The sequence below is a fragment of the Pelobates fuscus genome, chromosome 7 (genome assembly GCF_036172605.1).
Source record: "Pelobates fuscus isolate aPelFus1 chromosome 7, aPelFus1.pri, whole genome shotgun sequence".
Taxonomy (NCBI): domain Eukaryota; kingdom Metazoa; phylum Chordata; class Amphibia; order Anura; family Pelobatidae; genus Pelobates; species Pelobates fuscus.
In genome coordinates this window covers 47,138,079-47,158,756 of record NC_086323.1, presented here as the reverse complement: position 1 = coordinate 47,158,756, position 20,678 = coordinate 47,138,079, and the positions used below count along the sequence as shown (strand labels likewise).

At 39.2% G+C, this 20,678-nt stretch overlaps 1 protein-coding gene across 2 annotated transcripts; it reads left to right on the top strand.

Annotated features, from left to right (window-relative positions):
- The first annotated feature begins 765 nt into the window (after positions 1-765).
- NDC1 (NDC1 transmembrane nucleoporin) lies at positions 766-20,256 on the top strand. Of its 2 annotated transcripts, none has more exons than XM_063427246.1 (18): positions 766-901; positions 1,699-1,819; positions 3,100-3,201; positions 4,328-4,502; positions 4,596-4,737; positions 6,244-6,352; positions 7,713-7,764; positions 8,016-8,148; positions 8,422-8,514; positions 10,262-10,343; positions 10,459-10,620; positions 10,733-10,975; positions 11,897-12,012; positions 12,937-12,987; positions 13,287-13,350; positions 13,713-13,813; positions 17,166-17,326; positions 19,410-20,256. In XM_063427246.1, the coding sequence occupies exons 1-18, from the start codon at positions 788-790 to the stop codon at positions 19,471-19,473; spliced, it is 2,085 nt and encodes a 694-aa protein (XP_063283316.1). In that variant the 5' UTR covers positions 766-787; the 3' UTR covers positions 19,474-20,256. The 2 variants fall into 2 exon arrangements, with proteins under 2 accessions (XP_063283316.1, XP_063283315.1); XM_063427245.1 differs by having other exon boundaries at positions 766-949.
- Positions 20,257-20,678: the final 422 nt, after the last annotated feature.

Sequence of the window (20,678 nt, the reverse complement as noted above, 5' to 3'; positions counted from 1 at the left end):
GCCCGTGAGAGGGCTTCTTTTAATATGTTAGCATCAGGCAATGTTGGGGCAACCCGAGAGAGGGCTTCTTTTAATATGTTTGAGTCAGGCAATGTTGGGGCAGCCCGTGAGAGGGCTTCTTTTAATATGTTTAAGTCAGGCAATGTTGGGGCAGCCCGAGAGAGGGCTTCTTTTAATATGTTTGAGTCAGGCAATGTTGGGGCAGCCCGTGAGAGGGCTTCTTTTAATATGTTTAAGTCAGGCAATGTTGGGGCAGCCCGAGAGAGGGCTTCTTTTAATATGTTTGAGTCAGGCAATGTTGGGGCAGCCCGTGAGAGGGCTTCTTTTAATATGTTGGTATCAGGCAATGTTGGGGCAGCCCGTGAGAGGTTTTTTTTTTTAAATGTGTTTGAATCAGGCAGTATCGGGGCAGCCCTAAAGGGGGCTTCTTTTGATTGTCAGAGTCAGGTAGTGTCGGGGCAGTCCTGAAGGGGGCTTCTTTTGATTGTCAGAGTCAGGCAGTATCGGGGCAGCCATTGAGAGGGTTTTTTTGTTTTTTAAATGTGTTCGAATCAGGCAGTAGCGGGGCAGCCCTGAAGGGGGCTTGTTTTGATTGTCAGAGTCAGGCAGTGTCGGGGCAGCCCTGAATGGGGGCTTCTTTTGATTGTCAGAATCAGGCAGTGTCGGGGCAGTCCTGAAGGGGACTTCTTTTGATTGTCAGAGTCAGGCAGTATCGGGGCAGCAATTGAGAGGTTTTTTTTTTTTTTTTTAAATGTGTTCGAATCAGGCAGTGTCGGGGCAGCCCTGAATGGGGGCTTCTTTTGACTGTCAGAGTCAGGCAGTGTCGGGGGCAGCCCGGTTGGGGTCCTTGTTCCCATGCCGCGCTGTGTGTTTGAATGACAGATGCGGGATCACCATGAATGTGAGCGCAGACAGACCGGTACCCGACAGTCACCGACAGCCATCCCCTGTAAGGCTGCCACTGAGTATACTGCCTGCCATTCACCAGGGGCCACGTGGCCCACAGTCCCTGGAACTCCCTGGGGAAACTGCATTGGGCAGATAGGGGTTAGGGAGTGTGTAATTATCATATAATATACATCAAATATAATATAATTATATAGCATTACAGTGCTATTTGTAAAGTTTTTACATTACATAAAGAAATTGTACCTTTATATTTGCAGGTCTATGTCTACAGTGGCTGTCCATAAATAGTTTGTTCTTTTTTTATTATTATTAATGGCATTTTATAAAGCGACAACAAATTCCGCAGCGCTGTACAATTGGGGAAAAAGACAAACACAATAATAACAGATCGATAAAACCGATAGAGGACCCGTGAGCTTACAATCCAAAGGTTAAACTGGGGAGATGAGACAACAGGTAGCAGAGGGATATTGGTAACCCACATACAGCCACTAAGGTTATTATTTATAAAGCGGCAACAAATTCCGCAACGCTGTGCAATGGGGATAAGGGGTTTTGATGTGTCCTCTGTACAGAGAACCAGTTTGACTGTATCACTGGGCTTCATTTGTGTGCTTACCATGTATTCCTTGTTATTCTCTTTATTCACTGTCTGCAAAATTGTGCAAAAAATGTATGTGATTTTAAAAAAAAAATATATATTTTTTTGGTACTTTGTGTAGTATTCCTTCATTCGTTGGTATTTAACCAGTATGCCCCTTGGTAACATGCTAAACATTTTTACTGCAGGTACTGAGATGGAGACTAGCTGCCAGTTTTATTTGGTCAGTTTTACTGCTGCCTGTAACCTCCATGGCTTTCATCATTTGTAGCCGAATAAAGATTTTCCATCCCATTGTGTGGCTTACAGGTGAGTGGTTCCTAAGATGGTTATGGAATCAGGAGCCTTGCATACATGCATGTTATATGGGGGATATAAGGAACAAATCTATTGTGTTTTAAAAAAAAAAAAAAAAAAAAGTGTATATAAAGGCGTTTCACATTCTTTTTAAAATAGAAATTCTAACAACATTTCTTTTTTAATAAGCTGCTACTCCCTACCAAATGTCTTCCCTAACACCAAATAAGAAATAAAATTCAGAAATATAGTGCAGTTTTTCAGTGTCAACATTACGCATAATAATCTCTAAAGTGAATACTATAGGATGTGATTGAGCAAAACACAGCAAACCTCACTCAAAACGTTAATAAACAAGTGGTAATGTTCCATATCCAAATCACCTATAAAGTGACACTTTAGAGTTTAAACTGAAGTGATGCACTTCATCTCTCATGTCTTCCTGGCTCCCATGGACCACTGCCATCTTTAGAATGTGGATTAACATTTTCATTTTATCAATCTCTGTTTCATCCATTGTGGATGATAGTGATTGGCTAAGTATACTGTGCTATGAGGCCCAGCACACCTAGACTATTAATGGTGTTAAGTGTTAATTCTGCATTGTAAATTTGGCTTTTAATTTTTTCTTTAACTTACCAAGGAGAGTGTGGAGCTTACATCAAACTGCATTTAAATGGTTTTGTATTAACGAAGAGATGTTGCCAAATCACTGTAGACCATATAACCATTAAGAAAGCTGTAGTTTTTATGTTGCTTAAAGTGCCCTTTTAAATATAGTTTGGTAAAATTAACTGTAGAAAGCTTAACTTGTGAACACATTCAGCAACATTTTTTTTAACTTCGGAATGTATGTAACAGCCAAGGATGGTGTGGCTAGGACAACATAAACAGAAACAAGTGTTTTAAAGGAGCTCTAGAGTGCCAGGAAAATAAACCCGTTTTCCTGGCACTATAGGGTTATTACGCGCCCCCATCCCGCTGAACAGGATATGTTCTGGAGATTGGAGTGTGAGGAAGTAATCCGAGAAGAAGAGGTCCAATATTCTAAAATAAATTTGCATCAAGCAGGTTCAGTGGAAGGAGTAACGTCTGCAGGATTGCAGGCGTAATTCCTGATTAGATCAGCTCAGTCTGAGGTCAATAAAATGAATACTATTAAATTACCTATTTATTAATCAGACTTCATTTCATAACTTGTATGAATTTGAAATTGCGTATGTTTTGCCACAAACATAAATATTTTCTATTGTACTGTTTCCTAAAATCTCACTTTTAAATTTTTTGTTTAGACTCCATTAGTGATATAGGCAGCAGTTACACCATATTCTGCCTCATCTTTCTTTGTCTTTTGTTGGGGATTCATTGTGTCTGCAATGTGCAGTTTTACACAGGTAAGACAGGTGTGTTTTTTTTTGTTTTTTTGTTTTTTTTATTCGATTCTTTATTTTTCTGTGCATGTGGAGTTACAAGAAAATGTCAAGTGCCACAACAGCACGCATGGATTAAACACCAGTATTGACAATGTGGAGCTCAGAAACTGCACATTTTTTTAGAGAGTATTTTAAAACAATCTAGTAACAATTTTGGCATGTAATAAAAATAATACACATTAAGCTGATATCAATAAAACAATGCTAGAGTAGCAAGCGCGTCTTTGATTATATTAACTAGCAGCATGAGTGTGATTAGCCCAGGTTTTGGTCTCAGTTTTTACTATTGTTCTGTGATGGTTTGCGCTGGGGTGCCCTAGATAGGTAGGGGCTGCACTATAGTGCACAGTAGGCGTACGATGCTTTATGGTGCGGTGCCTAGTGCTTAACTGGTAAACCTTTGCAGGAAGACGTGTGCCCAAAATACGGTGGTTTAAACCACGCTATTATAGCTGTTGGGTGGGCAGGAGGTAAGACAGTTTTACCACAAACAAAATCATTATGCAAATTCATGTAATTTGTGGGAAGAGGTTAAAAAAAGTATATATTTTTCTTCAATATATTTTCTGTTTTAGAGAAGTGCTCCTAAGGTAAATTCCATCATAACACAAGGATCCCAATCCATTCTACTTCCCTATGACACCAACATGCTGTCTTCAGTGACAGCACATCTGCCAGACATGCTTGCTAGAGGGCTAATCATGGCAAAATCAGTGCATGCGTTACTGTGACAGACAGCAGGGGAATTAGATGAAGGGAGAGTCTTATCCCTGTCACTCCATTGTCTGCATAGAAGGCTAAACTATTTTTCTAAACATTTATTTTTCAGCATTTCTACCCGGCAGAATGTATCAATGAAATGTTATTTTCTTTAATTTGAAGTGTCCTGGACTCTTTCTGCAATTATTGACAATTGTGTCTTCTTTTTGGCTCCTGAGAGATGTTCTCTATTTCAACCTCTTATTGGGCATGTTTAATCTTCGCTATTATTCATTTCAAAGCCATAGATTGTCTTCTCTAGCATTTAAAATGTTTATGAATATAGAGTGTGTATAATTCTAGCTTTTAACTAATGTTTTCTTTGTAGTTGTTCCTTCTATTCCGTGCTCTCGATTTTCCCTTATTGGACACATACTCCTTCCTCCGCGAGTTCTCCATTCCTTGGTTCACGCTGGCTTGGGGATGTTGGCTTTTTGGTGCTGTTCCTTCATCTGTAAAAGCTGGTATAGGCCTTTGGTTGTTCCTTGCACTTCTGCACCAAGGTACACACAATTTATTGTAATATGGTCTAATTAATGTGCACATGTCTTCACACCTAATACTTATTTTTTTGGATGCTGTATTTTCTTCTCCAGTCAGGTTGAAACCACCTCCAATCCAATGTGTCTTAATGAACACCACCTATTCCAAATGCTTGCTGGTGCCTTTATTGGTTACAGTTACAGCCTGTTGTACTTTGTGCAAAACATGAACTATGTTTCCTTCCCCTCTATACAGGTAAGACTAGGACGGGCATTTATTAGAATATCTAGTTTGGGAAATGTAATGGTCCTGCTTATGACTGATTCCAATGTGTAAATCTCACCAAGTTCCTATATTGTTCCAGCTGATTGGCAAGTGAATGTTTTTCTATGTAATTTTATTTTAAATAACTGGTTTTGAAGTCGGTCAATGCAAACTGTACATATGTTTTGTGCACACAACCCTAGCCTCTTCTGTTTCAATCTAGAGGTATTTTTGGAAGATGTTGTAATGGATTTATGTTTAGGTGAATTTGAAAAAGTCATAACAGGTTATAGAAAACTACTTTATATGTGTCTTCTCACCTGTGCTTGCTAGAATAACGTATAGATGAACTGCTAGTTGTCGGATTATGTAGGATGGAGTCCCTTTTAAAAATTATCTTGGTTTCACTGCTCGAACACCAACTATTTAGTGCCTCTTGGGAAGCTAGTTTATACTCAAGCTATCAATTTAAAACTATTAATTTCTAATAGTTGGCCGCACAAGTCTTTTATATATATATTTTTTTCTATCAAGTTTACTTTTTTTATGGTTCAAAATAAATTATTGTATAAGAGAATGGAATATGTGTACCACTACTCTATTTATTTAAAAAAAAATAATAATTTTTTCCCTTTGATGCTGAATGTAATTTTTCATCTATATATATTATATGAAATTATGGCTATTCTCTTAGCAACCATTATTCTTTGATGTGTTTTTTTTTTTTCTGCCAGAACCAACTTAAAGGACAACAGACCTCAAAACTATTTTTTAATATAATAATCCTACCAAGATTTTTATTTTTTTTTCCTTTATGAAGTATATGTACAAAAATGAGAAACTCTTCCCCCTCATTATGATCTGACGGGATCCTTCAGCCATATAAATACTCTGGTCTTACCTGTTTTACTTCCTGCACAGACACAGGGAAGACTATAGATACTGTCTATTTCCAAATACTGTCTGACCAAAGGTGCCTACATGACATATGGTGACAGTCGATGTTGCCTGGCAAAAGAAATCACTGCTTAGTTAATTCTGGATTATTATTGTGTAGTTATAGATCTGTGGCTTGCTCTATACTGCTTACATATAGTACTATAGAAGCCAGCTAAATTGCCCAGTTTGATAAATCTGCACAACTGACATTTACTTTCTCAGATAAATCCAATTCAAACTAGTTGGGGACGTAGGTTTTAGAGTTGAGCTGTAACTTTATGTTCTAGTTTGAGTCTATATTCAGCGCTACTTTTACTTCAAGATTCAGTAGCTGAAAACCTGAATTTACATTACCATAAAAATCGCTGATGGCTTATATTTGTTGCCAGCCAAACTGCTGAATGCCATGGTAACACATGGGTGATTCAAGTGGTCTATCACTGTCATACTGCAATATCCTATTCTTTGTTCACATCAATCATACTTCGTTTTATGCAATGATAACTTTGTTAAAAGTAGTGTTGAGTAATGTTTATCTTGCATTTTTTTGTTTTTAAGCAATTCAAATATGTGCAGTTCAGACGACAACTTCATCTGCTCATTAAACATAGCTGTCTACAATCTCTTTACTTGATTCGGAATTTCACTGTACTCTACTATTTTCTTGGTATGTTGTCTCATTGCTTTTTGTTTGATTTATTTATTTATTGTTGTGTTTGCAGTGTCTATTAATAAATGGACCCATTCCATATCATAGGATTTTACAATGATTTAATTAAAGGGGATAGACCACTTTTAAATTAAGACTTACTTAAAAGACCACTATAGTCACCCAGACCACTTCAGCTCAATGAAGTGGTCTGGGTGCCAAGTCCCCCAGGTTTTAACCCTTCGGATGTAAACATAGCAGGTTTACATTGCAGGGTTAATCCAGCCTCTAGTGGCTGTCTTCCTGACAGCCGCTAGAGGCGCTTCTGCGACGCTGAATGCGAAAATTTCATTTACCATTCAGAACGTCCATGGGGAAGCATTGAGTAATGCTTTCCTATGGGCGTTTTTTAGCGTGCGGCTCTGGCTCCGCACCACTCGGGAGCTGACATCGGAGAGGGAGCCCAGTGCTGGATAAAGGTAAGTGGCTGAAGGGTTGGGGGGACCTAATGACCATATAGTGCCAGGAAAACTAGTTTTTCCTGACTCTCTAGTGATCCTTTAAATCACCTACCCCATTGTCCATAATGACTGTATTTTTATGGTGGTGTGTGGGACCTTGTCAAAACCTATATTTCCGTATCTGTTTATCTTAGAGGATCATGTCTCCTCCCAAATATAAGGGACCTGCTTCTTTTGAAGAGGGCTCACATGCCCTTCTGAAATAGTTGGGACAGGTGATCTCCATTACACAGATGATCGAGTTCTTATTTTATAAGGGGCAGATGAGCTCATTTAGTGCCCTTATTACCATTTCATATAAAACACAGGACAATTTTAAAAAAAGACTACTTTTCTTTACAGTGTAGGGTGACTTGCCTCTGTCACAGTTGGTGTCCGTCTACAGGTTACAGTATTAGGACATAGGGACTCCTTATTTCCCCTAAACATGGCACAATACCTTAGTAATCACCTATTTTGTTAATAAGCCTTAAGTGACTTTTAGGATTCTCTTATTAGAGTGCAGACCTCTCCTTTGAGTAAGTGGTCACATGCCCAGGTAGTAAGTGGGTGATCAAAATGACAGCAGTGATCACCTGCATGCACCAAATACATAGGTAACAAGTCATGGGGTGTTGGGTAGCTCCCTTGTCCCCCTCAAAATACATAGACAAGCACGTGACCACATATATTAAAACATAATTCTCCTTCAATTATGTGGTCTTATCTCAATAGGATAGTTTTGTTGCAATTGTCATATTAGAATTACCACTTTTTTTTACTATGCTAAATTAGTTTGGATATGAGTAGGATACTTACAGTGAGACTGTATAACTTTGTCAAAGCCGATACTTAATTTTTTTTTTTTTCTCCTTCAGGATATATTCCACGTACATGGATGAAATCTGCTATGAACCTGCAGACAGATGGGTAACTGTTTATATACAATGCCTTGTTGCAATTGTAGAATACAATGTGTCTGATCTGTTATGTATCTACATTGTATTGACTCTTATAAAAAATAAATTAAAAAACGTAATATATTTATATGAGCACAAATAATATTTCAAGCTCGACTCAGTAACTGACCGGACCAAGGAAATGCACATCTGAATGTTTAGGTTATATATTTAGGGCTTTTCTGGAATTGTTTTTGTATCATCTGTTTCCCTCTTATACAGAGAAGAGCCCCCACTAGACACCGTGCGAGGACTCCTGAATCTCTCATTGTTTTACCAGACCTGGTTGTCTGGTATATTTGTCCTTGGCACCTGGCACATGTTGTCCCTACTCTTCAGAATCTTTGCAACGGAGGTCAGTACTAATGTCCTGATACCTATTCCATAGTGTAAAGATTAACAGATAATATCTATAGTTTTCATTGGTGCTAAGATCCGTAGCCTATGTGTATGTTTGAGTGTGCAAGGGTGCACATATTCTTATGCTTTGAGAACTTGTGGGGCATCCTTGAAAGCTGAGCCATATTGTGTCGCTGTAAATTACGATATTTAAAAAAAATAAATAAAAAAAAGTGGCTGAGTGCAAATTGTTCACTTTTTAATACATTGACTGTTCCCATTCCTGCAGCCCATTGTTTTTCCTGTGACGTTCTCATTCGTGGAAGAAGCAGAAAATTGTTTACCAAATGTTCTTGGAAGCAATGCTCCTCAACTTGTGAAGGTATGCTGATATGTTATCTGAATTGCACAGTTCTGTAAATTAGATGAACAATGATATGGGATAAAGGTGAATCTTGATTTTAAAGCCAAATGGTTTCCAACATTAGTCTATAGTGTGGATCTTGCAAAAGGTCTGTAGAAAGGTTGTAAAAATATGTATTTCTTTGAGGGATATTGACAAGGAGTCTCCTTAACCCCTTAAGGACCAAACTTCTGGAATAAAAGGGAATCATGACGTGTCAGACACGTCATGTGTCCTTAAGGGGTTAAATCCCTTTTGAAATCCACAAGCCATCAGTACAAATTACTTTATTTGAGTTTCTTATGGCAGATGCAAATTCCATGCTTCCATCAGCTACTTCATTATATTTAAACAAGTACAAGATTGCCAAGCCTTATTAGAGCTACTGAAGACTAATTGCCTTCTCTCAAAAAAAAAAAAGTATATAAAAATCAAACCGGGTTTGACTTCTTACCTGGCTTCCACTCGATGCCGCTCCCTGCCTCCACAGCACTCCCAGAGAGCTTCTGTCAGCTCTCCTGAGCTTAGCACTTCTAAAACGGTTTTACTACTCACAATGGAAGGTCACCTAGGCACTCCGGGCAGTATGACCACTATATAGAGCTGAAGTGGTTATAGTGCCTGGATTGTTCCTTTAAGGGAGCAGTGCACAGACTAAAATACAGTTTTAAATTTGACAAGACCACTTGAAATCTCCTCTCTTGGCAAATCAACATGGGGATTTAGTCACAACATGGAAATACTTTGTTTAAGCTCACCATTGCTTCAAACGCAGCCAAATTAGTAGGTCCTACACAAAGCTGATCTTAACATTGGAGATAAACAAATAATGCTTATTGTTCGTGTTTAAACCCTTCACTATTGAAGTAGTTCTGTGTGAACATATTGTGACTGAATTGGCAATTTCTTATTTGCTAAGATGATCTTAATTCACCTGTTAATATTTAACCCCTTAAGGCCCCGATTTCTGGAATAAAAGGGAATCATGACATGTCACACATGTCATGTGTCCTTAAGGGGTTAAAGCAAGACCCCAGCTTCCGTAACAAGTTGTTATGGGGCAAGAGTGTCTGGGCGCCAGCTTACCTTACGTCAATGGCTGCTCATAAAGTGACGTGGTGATGGGTTGAGAACAAAAGCTTTTGCTATAAAGTGACATAATGCTTCTCCTGGTGGAGCAGGCAGGATGTTGCACGGGTGCCCAGTAAGATCGAGGAAATTTTTCCAAATCATGCTAAAATAGTTTGACAGCTTACTGTGGTATGGTACTGGTGCTTTCCTGACACCATAACCACTACAGTGATTTGAAGTGGTCATGGTGTCTGCAATGTGCAGCATTTTGCAATGAAGTGCTGCACATACAGAATTTAATCCCTTTGCTGCGGAGGTGTACCTCCATCTCTGGCAGCGTCATAGTGGTGTCACTGGCCAGTTTAGCACAAGAGGTTAGCCTGGCTGGCTAATGTCAATTATGAACATATTTCTGTGTACAGAATGTCTATACACAGAACCTGGTAAAAGGGCAAACTGTTGCCAGGACATCCTTGCATTATAACCACTGCATGCTTTAAGAAAATGCCAGGTAAATTTTGTTTTATAAGGTTATAAGTGTGTTAAAGTATAATCATTGTTATTTTGGGATCATCAATGAGTGATATTTGTATTGTGTGTTTCTTTACATGTTCATGTCTTCTATTTTTTTTTTTTTTTCTATTTTTCTCTGCAGTATCTGGCTTTTCAGGATTTTGTGCTTCTCTCTCAGTATTCACCCTCTCGAAGGCAGGAGGTCTTCAGCCTTAGTCTGCCTGGTATGCATATTTGTGATACTACACCAATCTGAACACATAGAACATCTATTTATGCTATTGCTGTGATGTCCTTGATTTAGTTGCTGAGCGGTGCTCTGTCGTCTCCTCATAACAGGGGGTCATCCTTACAACTGGACTGCAATTTCAAAAGCATGTTTGGATTTGCTGAATAACATGACTGCAAGACTGGTTGCTTATCAGGAAGCTGCTGCAAGTAATGGGCGTATGAAGCTCTCGTCTTTCTCTGCAGAGACTCTGAAGTCATCCAGCAGCTCGGGTAGTTACTAATTTTTGCATTACACTTTATTGTAGGCCGCTCTTCTCTATAACCTTTTATATTTATGATTTTAATTTGATCACACTACATTATTTGGTTTTATTGTATTCAGGTACATCCTTTGACGAACGTAGTGATCAAACTCAGAGAATTATCTTACCACCCCGCACACTAATGACGTCACTGCTGAAGACCACACCTTCTGTAAAGCCAGCATTGGATTCAGGTAGCCCTTTTGCACCAGCAGCAGTCAGCCGAGTTTCTCAGATTGTGGATCCCAATTCTCCTTGGCATAGCTCTGTCCAAAGCCCCCATCTCATAAGGAGAGGTGCAAAACTGTGGTCCTGCAGCACAGGTAAGCATTAGTTGCTGTAATATAGTTGCTACGGTCAAAGGAATACATAACATAAGCAAATTAACTAATCACATATCCCTATGTGCTCCTGTTTGTCCAGGAAGAGAATTATTTCCCTGCCTTCCTCTCCACCTTTAGAATGATTACTTTAAAATAAAAAATTATTCTATGCATTATATGTGATATATCACTCAGGTGTCATCCCACACAGCTAGACTTTGCTACTTTATGTATATATTTGTAAACCTTAACGTGACACTGTAGGCACCCAGACCACTTCAGCTCATTGAAGTGGTCTGGGTGCAATGTCCATGTCCCTTAACCCTGCAATAGTAATTATTGCAGTTTCTCAGAAACTGCAAAAATCACCTTTCAGGGTTAACTCTTCCACTAGTGACTGTCTGCAGGATTCTACAGTGCCAGGAAAACGGGTTTGTTTTCCTGGCACTATAGAATCCCTTTAAGCTCCCCTCTATCATGCATACCACCCTAAGTGATGCTGCAATAATTCAGCAGGACATGATGCTAGGATTCTATCCTTGAACTTTTGATTGCAAAGCATTTTCTTACTGTTCCTTTTCATTTACAACACTCAGGCTGCATGATGTTCCCACGGATGTCTAATATCTAGTTTCCCCATCAAACTGTCCTAGGATTTGTACAATGAGCACAGACAGCTGGCTCATATCTATGGAAGCAAACTCATTGTAGTTTAATCTGTGGAGCCCCAGCTGCTGCAGATAATTAAAACAAGAGAAATTAAAGTTTCTTCATTTAATTTTGAAACGATAGGATAGATTTCAAACTTTAAGATGTGTAGTGGTGATGATACGGAGTGTCCAGTGTTGGGATTTAACATTTAATGTTGCCAGTCTCCCCTGTAGCCGTGAGGAAAGAGTTTAGTTGTTTTTGTTTTTTTAGATGCCCAGGCTAATGGCTGTGAAGTTTCTGCTTTCTCCCCGGTGACACTAAAATCCGTGCGTCCTAGTGAGCAGACTAACATATTCTACACGTGGCTCCAACAGAAACAGGAACAGGTGAGCTTTCCTCTGTTATTGGAGCGTATCGTAGTATGATGCCATAAATGTTTACAGTGATTTATGTTTGTCTTCAATTATAAATTTTCCTTTTTTAGGGTTGGCACAGACAATAAAATCATCCTTGTTCTACCTGTGTAAATGTTTTCCATTTCATTGGTATAAAGAAGGAACTATTGTGCTAACGTCCTGTGAAATGTCTATGAAAAGGACATTTCACATAAATGGACAACCACCATGTGTCTGAGAGCCTGCCATGTAAAACATCTTTTTGGTTTACTTGCGTCATAAATGCATGGTTACTGCCATAAAATGAATACTAAGTTGTAAGATGTAATACAGTTATTGAATCTCCCAGATCCTCACATCTGTATTCATAATATGCTCTACCAAAAGTTTCCAGTGACTCTTTCCCCAGTGGAAGACTTGTGACTTGTTACCGTATTGTGTATGCCTGATTGTCATTATGGATCTCATTGACAAATGAGTTTGGGTTTGTACTGAAACTATCTACCTTTTCCCCATAAGCTGTTTCTAGGTAGTTTGAAAATAGTTTGTTGTAAACCACTGGTGTACCCTTTTTGAGTGGTACAACTAATTTTAGATAAAAACGGGTTTTGCTTGTTCTACTATTCCATTGTGTAACTACAATACCATGAAGGTTAAAAGCTTCATCTGTGTTTACAGACCTCTTGGAGAAAGTGTGTTCTCTCTGTCCTTGTTAAATACCTCTAGCACAAGAGCTCTAGCACTAACTTTTAGTCCCAAGCATTTTTTCTGAACCTAGGTGCTGGTTGTACTTCATGGAGCCAATGGTTATCAGTTGGTTTATTGACTTCCTAATTCATGGAATAGGTTCTCCGGTGTCTGTGTCATTTATTAGCTTCATTGTACTAACTCTCTTACTTATATTTTGTTTTCTAGTTCAAAAACTTCCTGTCGAAGCGAGTTATCATCATGTATTTTTTCAGCAAGGTATGTTTGGAAAAGCTTGACTTGCTAGTTAGCTAAACAAAGATGAAAGAAAAGAGAAACCAATTCTAGTACATACATAGTAATAGTGCTCCAGCTGGCATGTTTGGACCCACCTATATGCGGAATAATCGAAAAGCACATATGTACGTTATCACGTTCTGACAACTCTACTAATTTATCTTGTTTGCCCATTCAGTTATTTGCACAGTCATGTGGTTTGGTTGTTTGGATTTAATGTTGGTCTGCATTTCTAATTATTTATTATATAAATTATTATTAACCTTCTTTCTGTTTTCTAGCGCCCAGAAGCTTCAAGTCAGGATGCATTTGCCGATGCTCAGATTCATATTTGGGCCCTTGAAGGTTAGGGTCCTGTTTTTGTTTTTGTTTGTGATTATCCATTTTGGGAAAACCTGTGTAGCACTGACCTTTCCGACTTGTCTATGTTAGCTTAAGATGTACATTTCTCAGTACACCATTAAGTATTCTAGAATTTAGCACCAGCTGTATATTTGGCATTCTGTATATAGTGAGTTTACATCATTTTGTAAACATTTCCTCAGTAGAATGTGAGTTTTATTTTTTCATAAACATTTGTAAACGTTTTGTTGTCCACTTGCTGCTTTAAGGAGAGTAATAGTTAAACTGTATCCATTTGCACTTGCTGGTGTTTGCTAGACCCCCTCTAGTCTTCACTTACTATTGCTGGTACGCTTCTGTTACAGGATTGTCACACCTGGTTGCCACCTCTTTCTCAGAAGACAGAATGGGAGTGGTACAGACCTCTCTTTCTTCCATATTAGGAACCTTCCTGACCTTGCAAGAGGTGAGTGGCACTGGGGCAAACTTTAAACCTACAGACCTAAAAGAAGATTTAATTATCAAACACTGTAAATGATAAATACAGCCCTGGTTTTGCATGTGGTAAATTAGTCCATCCATTTGTATATACATTTTGGACAAAACAAAATATTTTTTTATGTATTAAAATTTTTATAAATAGGAGCTATTTTATTAAAAATATTGTTACAGACTGCTTTAAATATTAAGGGGGTATTTCAGGCTATAATTAAGCAGCATTTTATTGTGTAGACAATGCATTAAAAATCTGCATAAAATGCGCAACTTTATGTTAGTACATAGATTCGAACTCTTTTCAATGTAGTTCTATTACGATTTCGGCATTTAATAATAAAGGACTGAGATTTTAAGTACTACAGTGGTCCATGTTTTCGCATCTATATTGTATCCCTGTCTCCGCCACTGAAGTGATTGAGGTAATATCTTCTATGCCGCTGGAGTGGAACGGCACACAAGGTGGAACCTTCTTAAACACATTTTATAGGTCAAGTCAAACAGTCTGAGATGGATTCCACTGCATTTACTGGGCCGGATTAGGTTTATTCTACAAGTTAAATAGTAGAAAATCCACATGTTCAACAGGTTAGTCACGCAAGTGTAACTTTATTGGAAACTGGAACAAAAAATACATAGTTTCAGCACAAAGCCATAATCATGTATGATATATGATTAAGTATTTGTATCAAAACAATGTATTTTGTTTGTTGCCAATGAACTTACACTTATGTGATTGCCGTGTCGAACTTGTGGATTTTCTACTATTGCTACTTATTTGTCAACTGTCTTACACCACGGTTTACGAGGTTGAGCCTTGGATCTCCACATCTCCCGCCCAGAGTGCCACACGGGATTACTATTCTACATATATAGTAGCATTTCCTTAATTATCACTCTCGGTTCATAACACAGACTTTGCATAGACCTTCAGCTGTTTGGTGCAGACCCATGGATGTGTGTGCACATTGTTGCACAAGAAAAGTCGCTACTGCGCCATTTAAATCTTCGTCTTCTGCAACTGTTGGGATTTTTCCCTTTGGCAACAGAATTTTTTTTCGCAAGATCAACTTCTTTATTCTCAGGCCAAAGATTATCAGGCATAACATAAACTTAGACAATACATCAGGTTTGTTCAGGCATAGGAAACAACAATATGGTAGATCCAAAGTGAGTAAAAGTTAAAGCGCATTTCAACTTCATAGAGTACATGTGTAGTTACCTGGGACGAGCTAGGGGTGAGCTGTATGTAAGGGTATTGACCCTGTTCGCTATGTTCCCGGGATACTCGAGGCTGGGTGGTATCAGGCTAGTTGTTCCAGCAAGGTGGGAGTGAGATTTAAAGTTAGGCTACTTGTGAGGTTTGCTGAATCATGTGGGAGTTCAGGAGGCCAATAAATGTAGTGTTGTCTGGCTAGGGTGTCAGTCGGGCTTGAGTGTGTGTACAAGCCCCTCTACGGGAGAGAAATGTTGGTCGACCCTTGGAGGAAGGTGAGGCCGTCGCCGCCATGCTCAGGGTAGCGTATTAAATGTCATCCTGTCAGTTAAATGCTTAGCAGTGTAGTGCCGCAACAATTCCAATGTATAGTTATTTCTACGGTCATCGCCCTACATGTGAACTAGAGTAAGGCTTTAATCTTGGTTAAATGTTTATCAACAGCAGTAAAAGAAAACAAGAAACTTAAAATAAATAAAAACATTTGTGTTTTAGGCCTTTGTGAGTGGCCATGTGTGGGCCATACAGTCCCCAATCTGATTCAGGTAACTGGGTCAGCTGAGCAGTGTCTCCTCAGAGCCGCAGGGGCGGTGTCGTCTTGGTCCCAGGACTCCTCGATGGTTCCCGCAGCAGGCGGTGGTTGTGGTGTAGGCAGTGCCAGTGCCTCTAGAAAGGCAGTTGCCCCTGACATGGCTGTCAGAGAATGGGCAGTCCCCTCATGGTGGACCAAGAGAGATCCAGTGTGCCCCCATCTGTAGGATATTCCTACTTGTCTCAGGTAGGTTGTTACCGGTCCGAAGGTCTTGTGTCGAATTAAGGTGGCTCTGGTAAGGTCCTGAAAGAACGATAGCTGGGAGTTCTCAAAAGCCAGCAGTGTTTTGCCCTTCAGGGCCATCATGATTTGTATCTTGTCGTGCACAGTATGACATCTCTCGCCACTGTGATTTGAGTGCGTGCTATGCTAGTTACACGCTAGATCCCATCCAGGACAATTTTCTTGGCTATTGCGTGTGGCAAGATTGTAGATAGCAAGCGCCTGGTATAGTGTGTCAATTCTTCGGGTTGAGACCGTGGCGGGTATTCCCTGTATTTTAATGTTCTGCGCTGTCGGTCCTATAGGGACATCATTTAGGAGTCTAACACATGTCTGTCACTTGCTGTATGTCCCCTTTAATCCTAGTGACATCAGCTGCCAGCAGTTTGTTTTCGGCAAGAAGGATCTTTAGATCACACTTGGTGGTCAGGTCTGAGTCGTCGGGGGAATGGGGAGGTAAGGTTAGGTCTGTTTTTTTTTTTTGGGGGGGGGTCTCTGAGGTGCTTGGCTCCCTGTAGTCCGGGACCCTGGGGGGTTCTCTGCCCATGCGGGCTCAATTTGTGCTGGCCTCTTAAGCATCTCCCCAATGTCCCTACCAAGTGTTGTGGTAGCTGTTTTTTGTGTGCGTCGGCTCATATTTGGTGTACCGGTGGGGGTTTAGACGTGTGTTGTTCGTGCCTCACCTGGTTCGCCGAGAAGGACCTTGAGGCTGAGTAGTGGTGATGCGCGGTAGGCCGCAGCCTTGTGCCTCTGTCTGGGCTGCTTCGCTTCTGGAAGAAAGGCATCAATCGATTCCCTACACCCTCAGGATGAAGACTGAGCTGGGTGTGGAGTCGGATTGGCTTTGGGTGAGGAGATATTTGGCTGGATTGTGCAGGAGAGCTGCTTAAGATGGCGTCCGCTCAAGATGGTAGGCCTCGTGTGTTTAAAAAGAGAAGTTTTTATTTTTTTATTTTTTTTTTATTTTTTTTAGGACTTTAATTTTTTTATTTTTTTTTAAATTATAATTTTTATTTTCATATTTTAAACATATTCCAAATATATGTACATACATCCTACATATCCAAATGACATACAGTGGTTCCTTTATGATCTTCACCATATATATTTAAATTATCGGTCTCAAGAATGGTCAGATAGTAACCTTACATTCAAAACCATTATGTCAACCATCCAAGACGTAGAAAGATTAATATTCTAATTTCTTTTACCGATCCTCCACTATTATCCATAAATAGTTTTGTCTTTACATTTAGGCGTACAGTGCAGTAATGATCTATATTTGTTTTGCAGGCAGTAGAGAAACATTTTAAACTCCCACATGCTTCCAGCAAACCTGCCAGAACACCAGAAAGCTTTGTGGATTCTTCCTACAAGACACAGAGATTTGCACTTCGAGCTGCTTTGAAAACCGCAATTTATAGAATAACCACAACATTTGGTGAACACTTACAGTAAGTATACTTACACACTTTCCATAACAAGCACAAAACCTTTACGGCATTAGTTCTCACTCTGCTCCAATTACAAAAACTGGGCACTTTCAACAAAAATAAGTTTTTAAAACCTGTATGAAATGCAGTCTGTTTGTAGTACCGTGAAAAAATCTTTGAAATTGCAGTATTTTTGCATCCTGGTTTCTGGAGATTGATTGATTAAAGGAAGAGTGTAAGGGAGCTGGGTCTGATTGCCAATCAAGCAATATGCTAGCTGCATTCGCTCCTGCACGGTACTCTCAAATAAAAAAAAAAAAATAATAAAAAAAAGACAGGCGTGTGAAACAGGCAAACATTCCATAGTTGCTCTTTTTCTGTCTTTTTATTTTTTTTTAATTCCTCTTCTGACAATCCTTCTCCTGTGTACATCCACATTCATGTTTTGTTTCCTTTTGATTATGACTCTATCAAATGTAGTGAATTGATGTGAAATTAAAATTCACTTATTTTTATCACTGCACCTCTCTATTATTTTATAAACCTTTTTTTATGTTTTGTAGGGAACCTGACAGGTGAGAGGGTTGTGATTCTAGATTTTTAATTTGCATATTTCCATCAACATCAGTCTTGTATAGTATGTGTATCCTTCTGGATAGGAGTAAAACAGTTTAATTGTAATCAGATAAATAAAACTACCTACCGTATATACTCGAGTATAAGCTGACCCGAATATAAGCCGACCCGAATATAAGCCGAGGCCCCTAATTTTACCCCAAAAAACTGGGAAAACGTATTGACTTGAGTATAAGACTAGGGTGGGAAATGCAGCAGCTACTGGTAAATTTCTAAATAAAATTAGATCCTAAAAAAATTATATTAAATATTTATTTACAGTGTGTGTATATGAGTGCAGTGTGTGTGTGTGTTGCAGAGCCTTGGTGGGGGGTGGGCATTTTTATTATTTTTTTAATTATTATTTTAATAAAAAAAAAAATTAAATTGTTTATTTTATTATATATATATTTTTTTTTTCGTCCCCCCTCCCTGCTTGATACATGGCAGGGAGGGGGGCTCTCACTCCCTGGTGGTCCATTGGCAGTTCAGTGGAGGGGGGCTGGCAGAGAGCGTTTACTTACCTCTCCTGTAGCTCCCTTCTCCTCCGCGCCGGTGTCCGGTCAGCTCCCCTGTCAGCTCACAGTGTAAGTCTCTCGTCTGCGCTCTGACCCCGCGGCTCTCGCGAGACTTACACTGGGAGCTGACCGGACCGGCGCGGAGGAGAAGGGAGCTGACAGGAGCTGCAGGAGAGGTAAGTAAACTCTCCCTGCCAGCCCCCTCCTACACAGCCCCTTGTCTGTATTATGGCAATGTAAATTGCCATAATACAGACATTGACTCGAGTATAAGTCGAGTTGGGGTTTTTCAGCACTCGAGTATATACGGCACCTACATTTTTGTAACCTTAACTTGCAAATGTACAGCTATGGCTAAATACCGAAGAATAAATCTGCCTTGTCCTGTCCATCACTGACAATCCTAACTATTTCAGGCAGTTATGTTCTTGCCCTTGCTGACTTTCTCCATTCTCGTGGTGCTTTCCTTTTTCCATGTTACAGGCCATCTTCGCTTTATATTGCTCTTTGCCCGTTCCCTAGCCTCCCCTATATGACCTACATCCTGGTGTCTTGCTTTGTGAGTCAGCTACACAATACCTTTTAACCAAGCTTAGATCAGCACAGCTCATTTGTAGGTCCCGCCATTGGGCAACACACCTCATTACACTCCACATTGCAGTGCTAGATGAAGTGCGTCTCCATGTACTTGCACTTCTTAAGCCCAGCACAGTCTCTGATCTTGAACCATAAATCTGCTGCTGGTTTTGCTTAAATCTGGCTGCTACGGATAAACTTAAAAATAACCTTCTGGGCTGGTTCTCCATGGCCCAGTTTTCATTTAGTGATGGTGAGCAAAAGGCTGAAGCATGTTTTGGGGATTTGTCTTGCTTTTTTGTTGTTGTTGTTGTAGTTTTTATGTATGTTGCTGCTAAAAAGTTTGATACATTGGCATAATTCCACTTTACCTTTTCTTTTCCTTTTATCCCCAGTGCCGTTCCAGTGTCTGTGGAGCACAGGAAAAGGTTGCAGCAGTTCCTCGATTTCAAAGAATAAAGTGCTAACCAGAATTTAAATGCGTTCTTCACTGCTTGAGTGATCATTTTTTGATGTAGGGAAAAGTAACTTTGAGACAATGAGTACAAACCCACTGCCGTCAGCAAAAAAAAAAAAAAAATGGACACAATCTCTCTATGGAATAATTTTTGTCTTTTTCGGTTAACTGTAATTTTATTTTACTTTTACTTTCCTTTGAGCTGCTCCTGCGTGTAAATCTATAATTTTTTTTTTGTTCCTTTTCTTCTTATTGAGAGAACAATGACTATTTTTATACTTGTACTTTTCATATTGTGTGTTTTTTGTATGTGACTTTTACTAAAGTGCAATCAAGTTCAACATTAAAGCAATATATTTAGCAAGCTGGACAAGTGCTAATTAATGAAACAATAGATTACCTTTGGCAGTAATCACTGAAAATAAGAGGAAATCCCTCAATAACCCTACAGATATGCACAAAAATCGAATGAGACAGGATGTGCCTAATAGCTGATGTATAATTTGTTAAAGTAGAAAATGATGTATAGAAGCTCCAATGCATTGTGACTGGGCATTCACAACATATCTGTTGGTGACGTCTAAATATTGCAATATACTGCACCATTGGTTCTTCTCTCTGTGTCTCTTTACATGTACCCTGGTAATGTTCAAGTACCATAAGAGGCAGGAACTCCTGGTGGAAAGTGAAAAAATCTGGGTTGTGTCCTCTGGACTTTTTTTTTTTTTGTATTTAAATTTCTCACTTTAACACATTATACATCGGACATTAGTCGCATCCAGTTGTATTTATTTTTAAAGCAATATGTTTAGCCTGAACAAATTTGTTGGTGGTTATTATGGTTTCTTTTATTTCTAAAACAAACTCTGGAGTACATACTTGGTATAATATAAACTGCATATTTCTGCAATTTACGTGCACATATTTTTAATTTAATACCTATTGCATTAAAATATTTTCAAACATAGTTACATTTCATGTCCCTTCGTGAGCTCACACCAAATCACAAAATGACTTGGCAAATCCTACTGCTCCTCTGTCTTGGCACTGCTGATCATACCCAATAAATACCTATACAGTAGGAATGTCTACAAGCACAATCTCAATGAGAAATTGAAAAATCACTTTAACCCCTTAAGGACACATGACATGTGTGACATGTCATGATTCCCTTTTATTCCAGAAGCTTGGTCCTTAAGGGGTTAAA

Coding starts and splice junctions, on each gene's coding strand:
- NDC1 (XM_063427245.1), top strand. CDS start 788: ATGGGGGCTTCTTTTGACTGTCAGAGTCAGGCAGTGTCGGGGGCAGCC. Junction 4,738..6,243: donor TTTCCTTCCCCTCTATACAG/GTAAGACTAGGA, acceptor TTTGTTTTTAAG/CAATTCAAATATGTGCAGTT. Junction 10,621..10,732: donor GAAGTCATCCAGCAGCTCGG/GTAGTTACTAAT, acceptor TATTGTATTCAG/GTACATCCTTTGACGAACGT.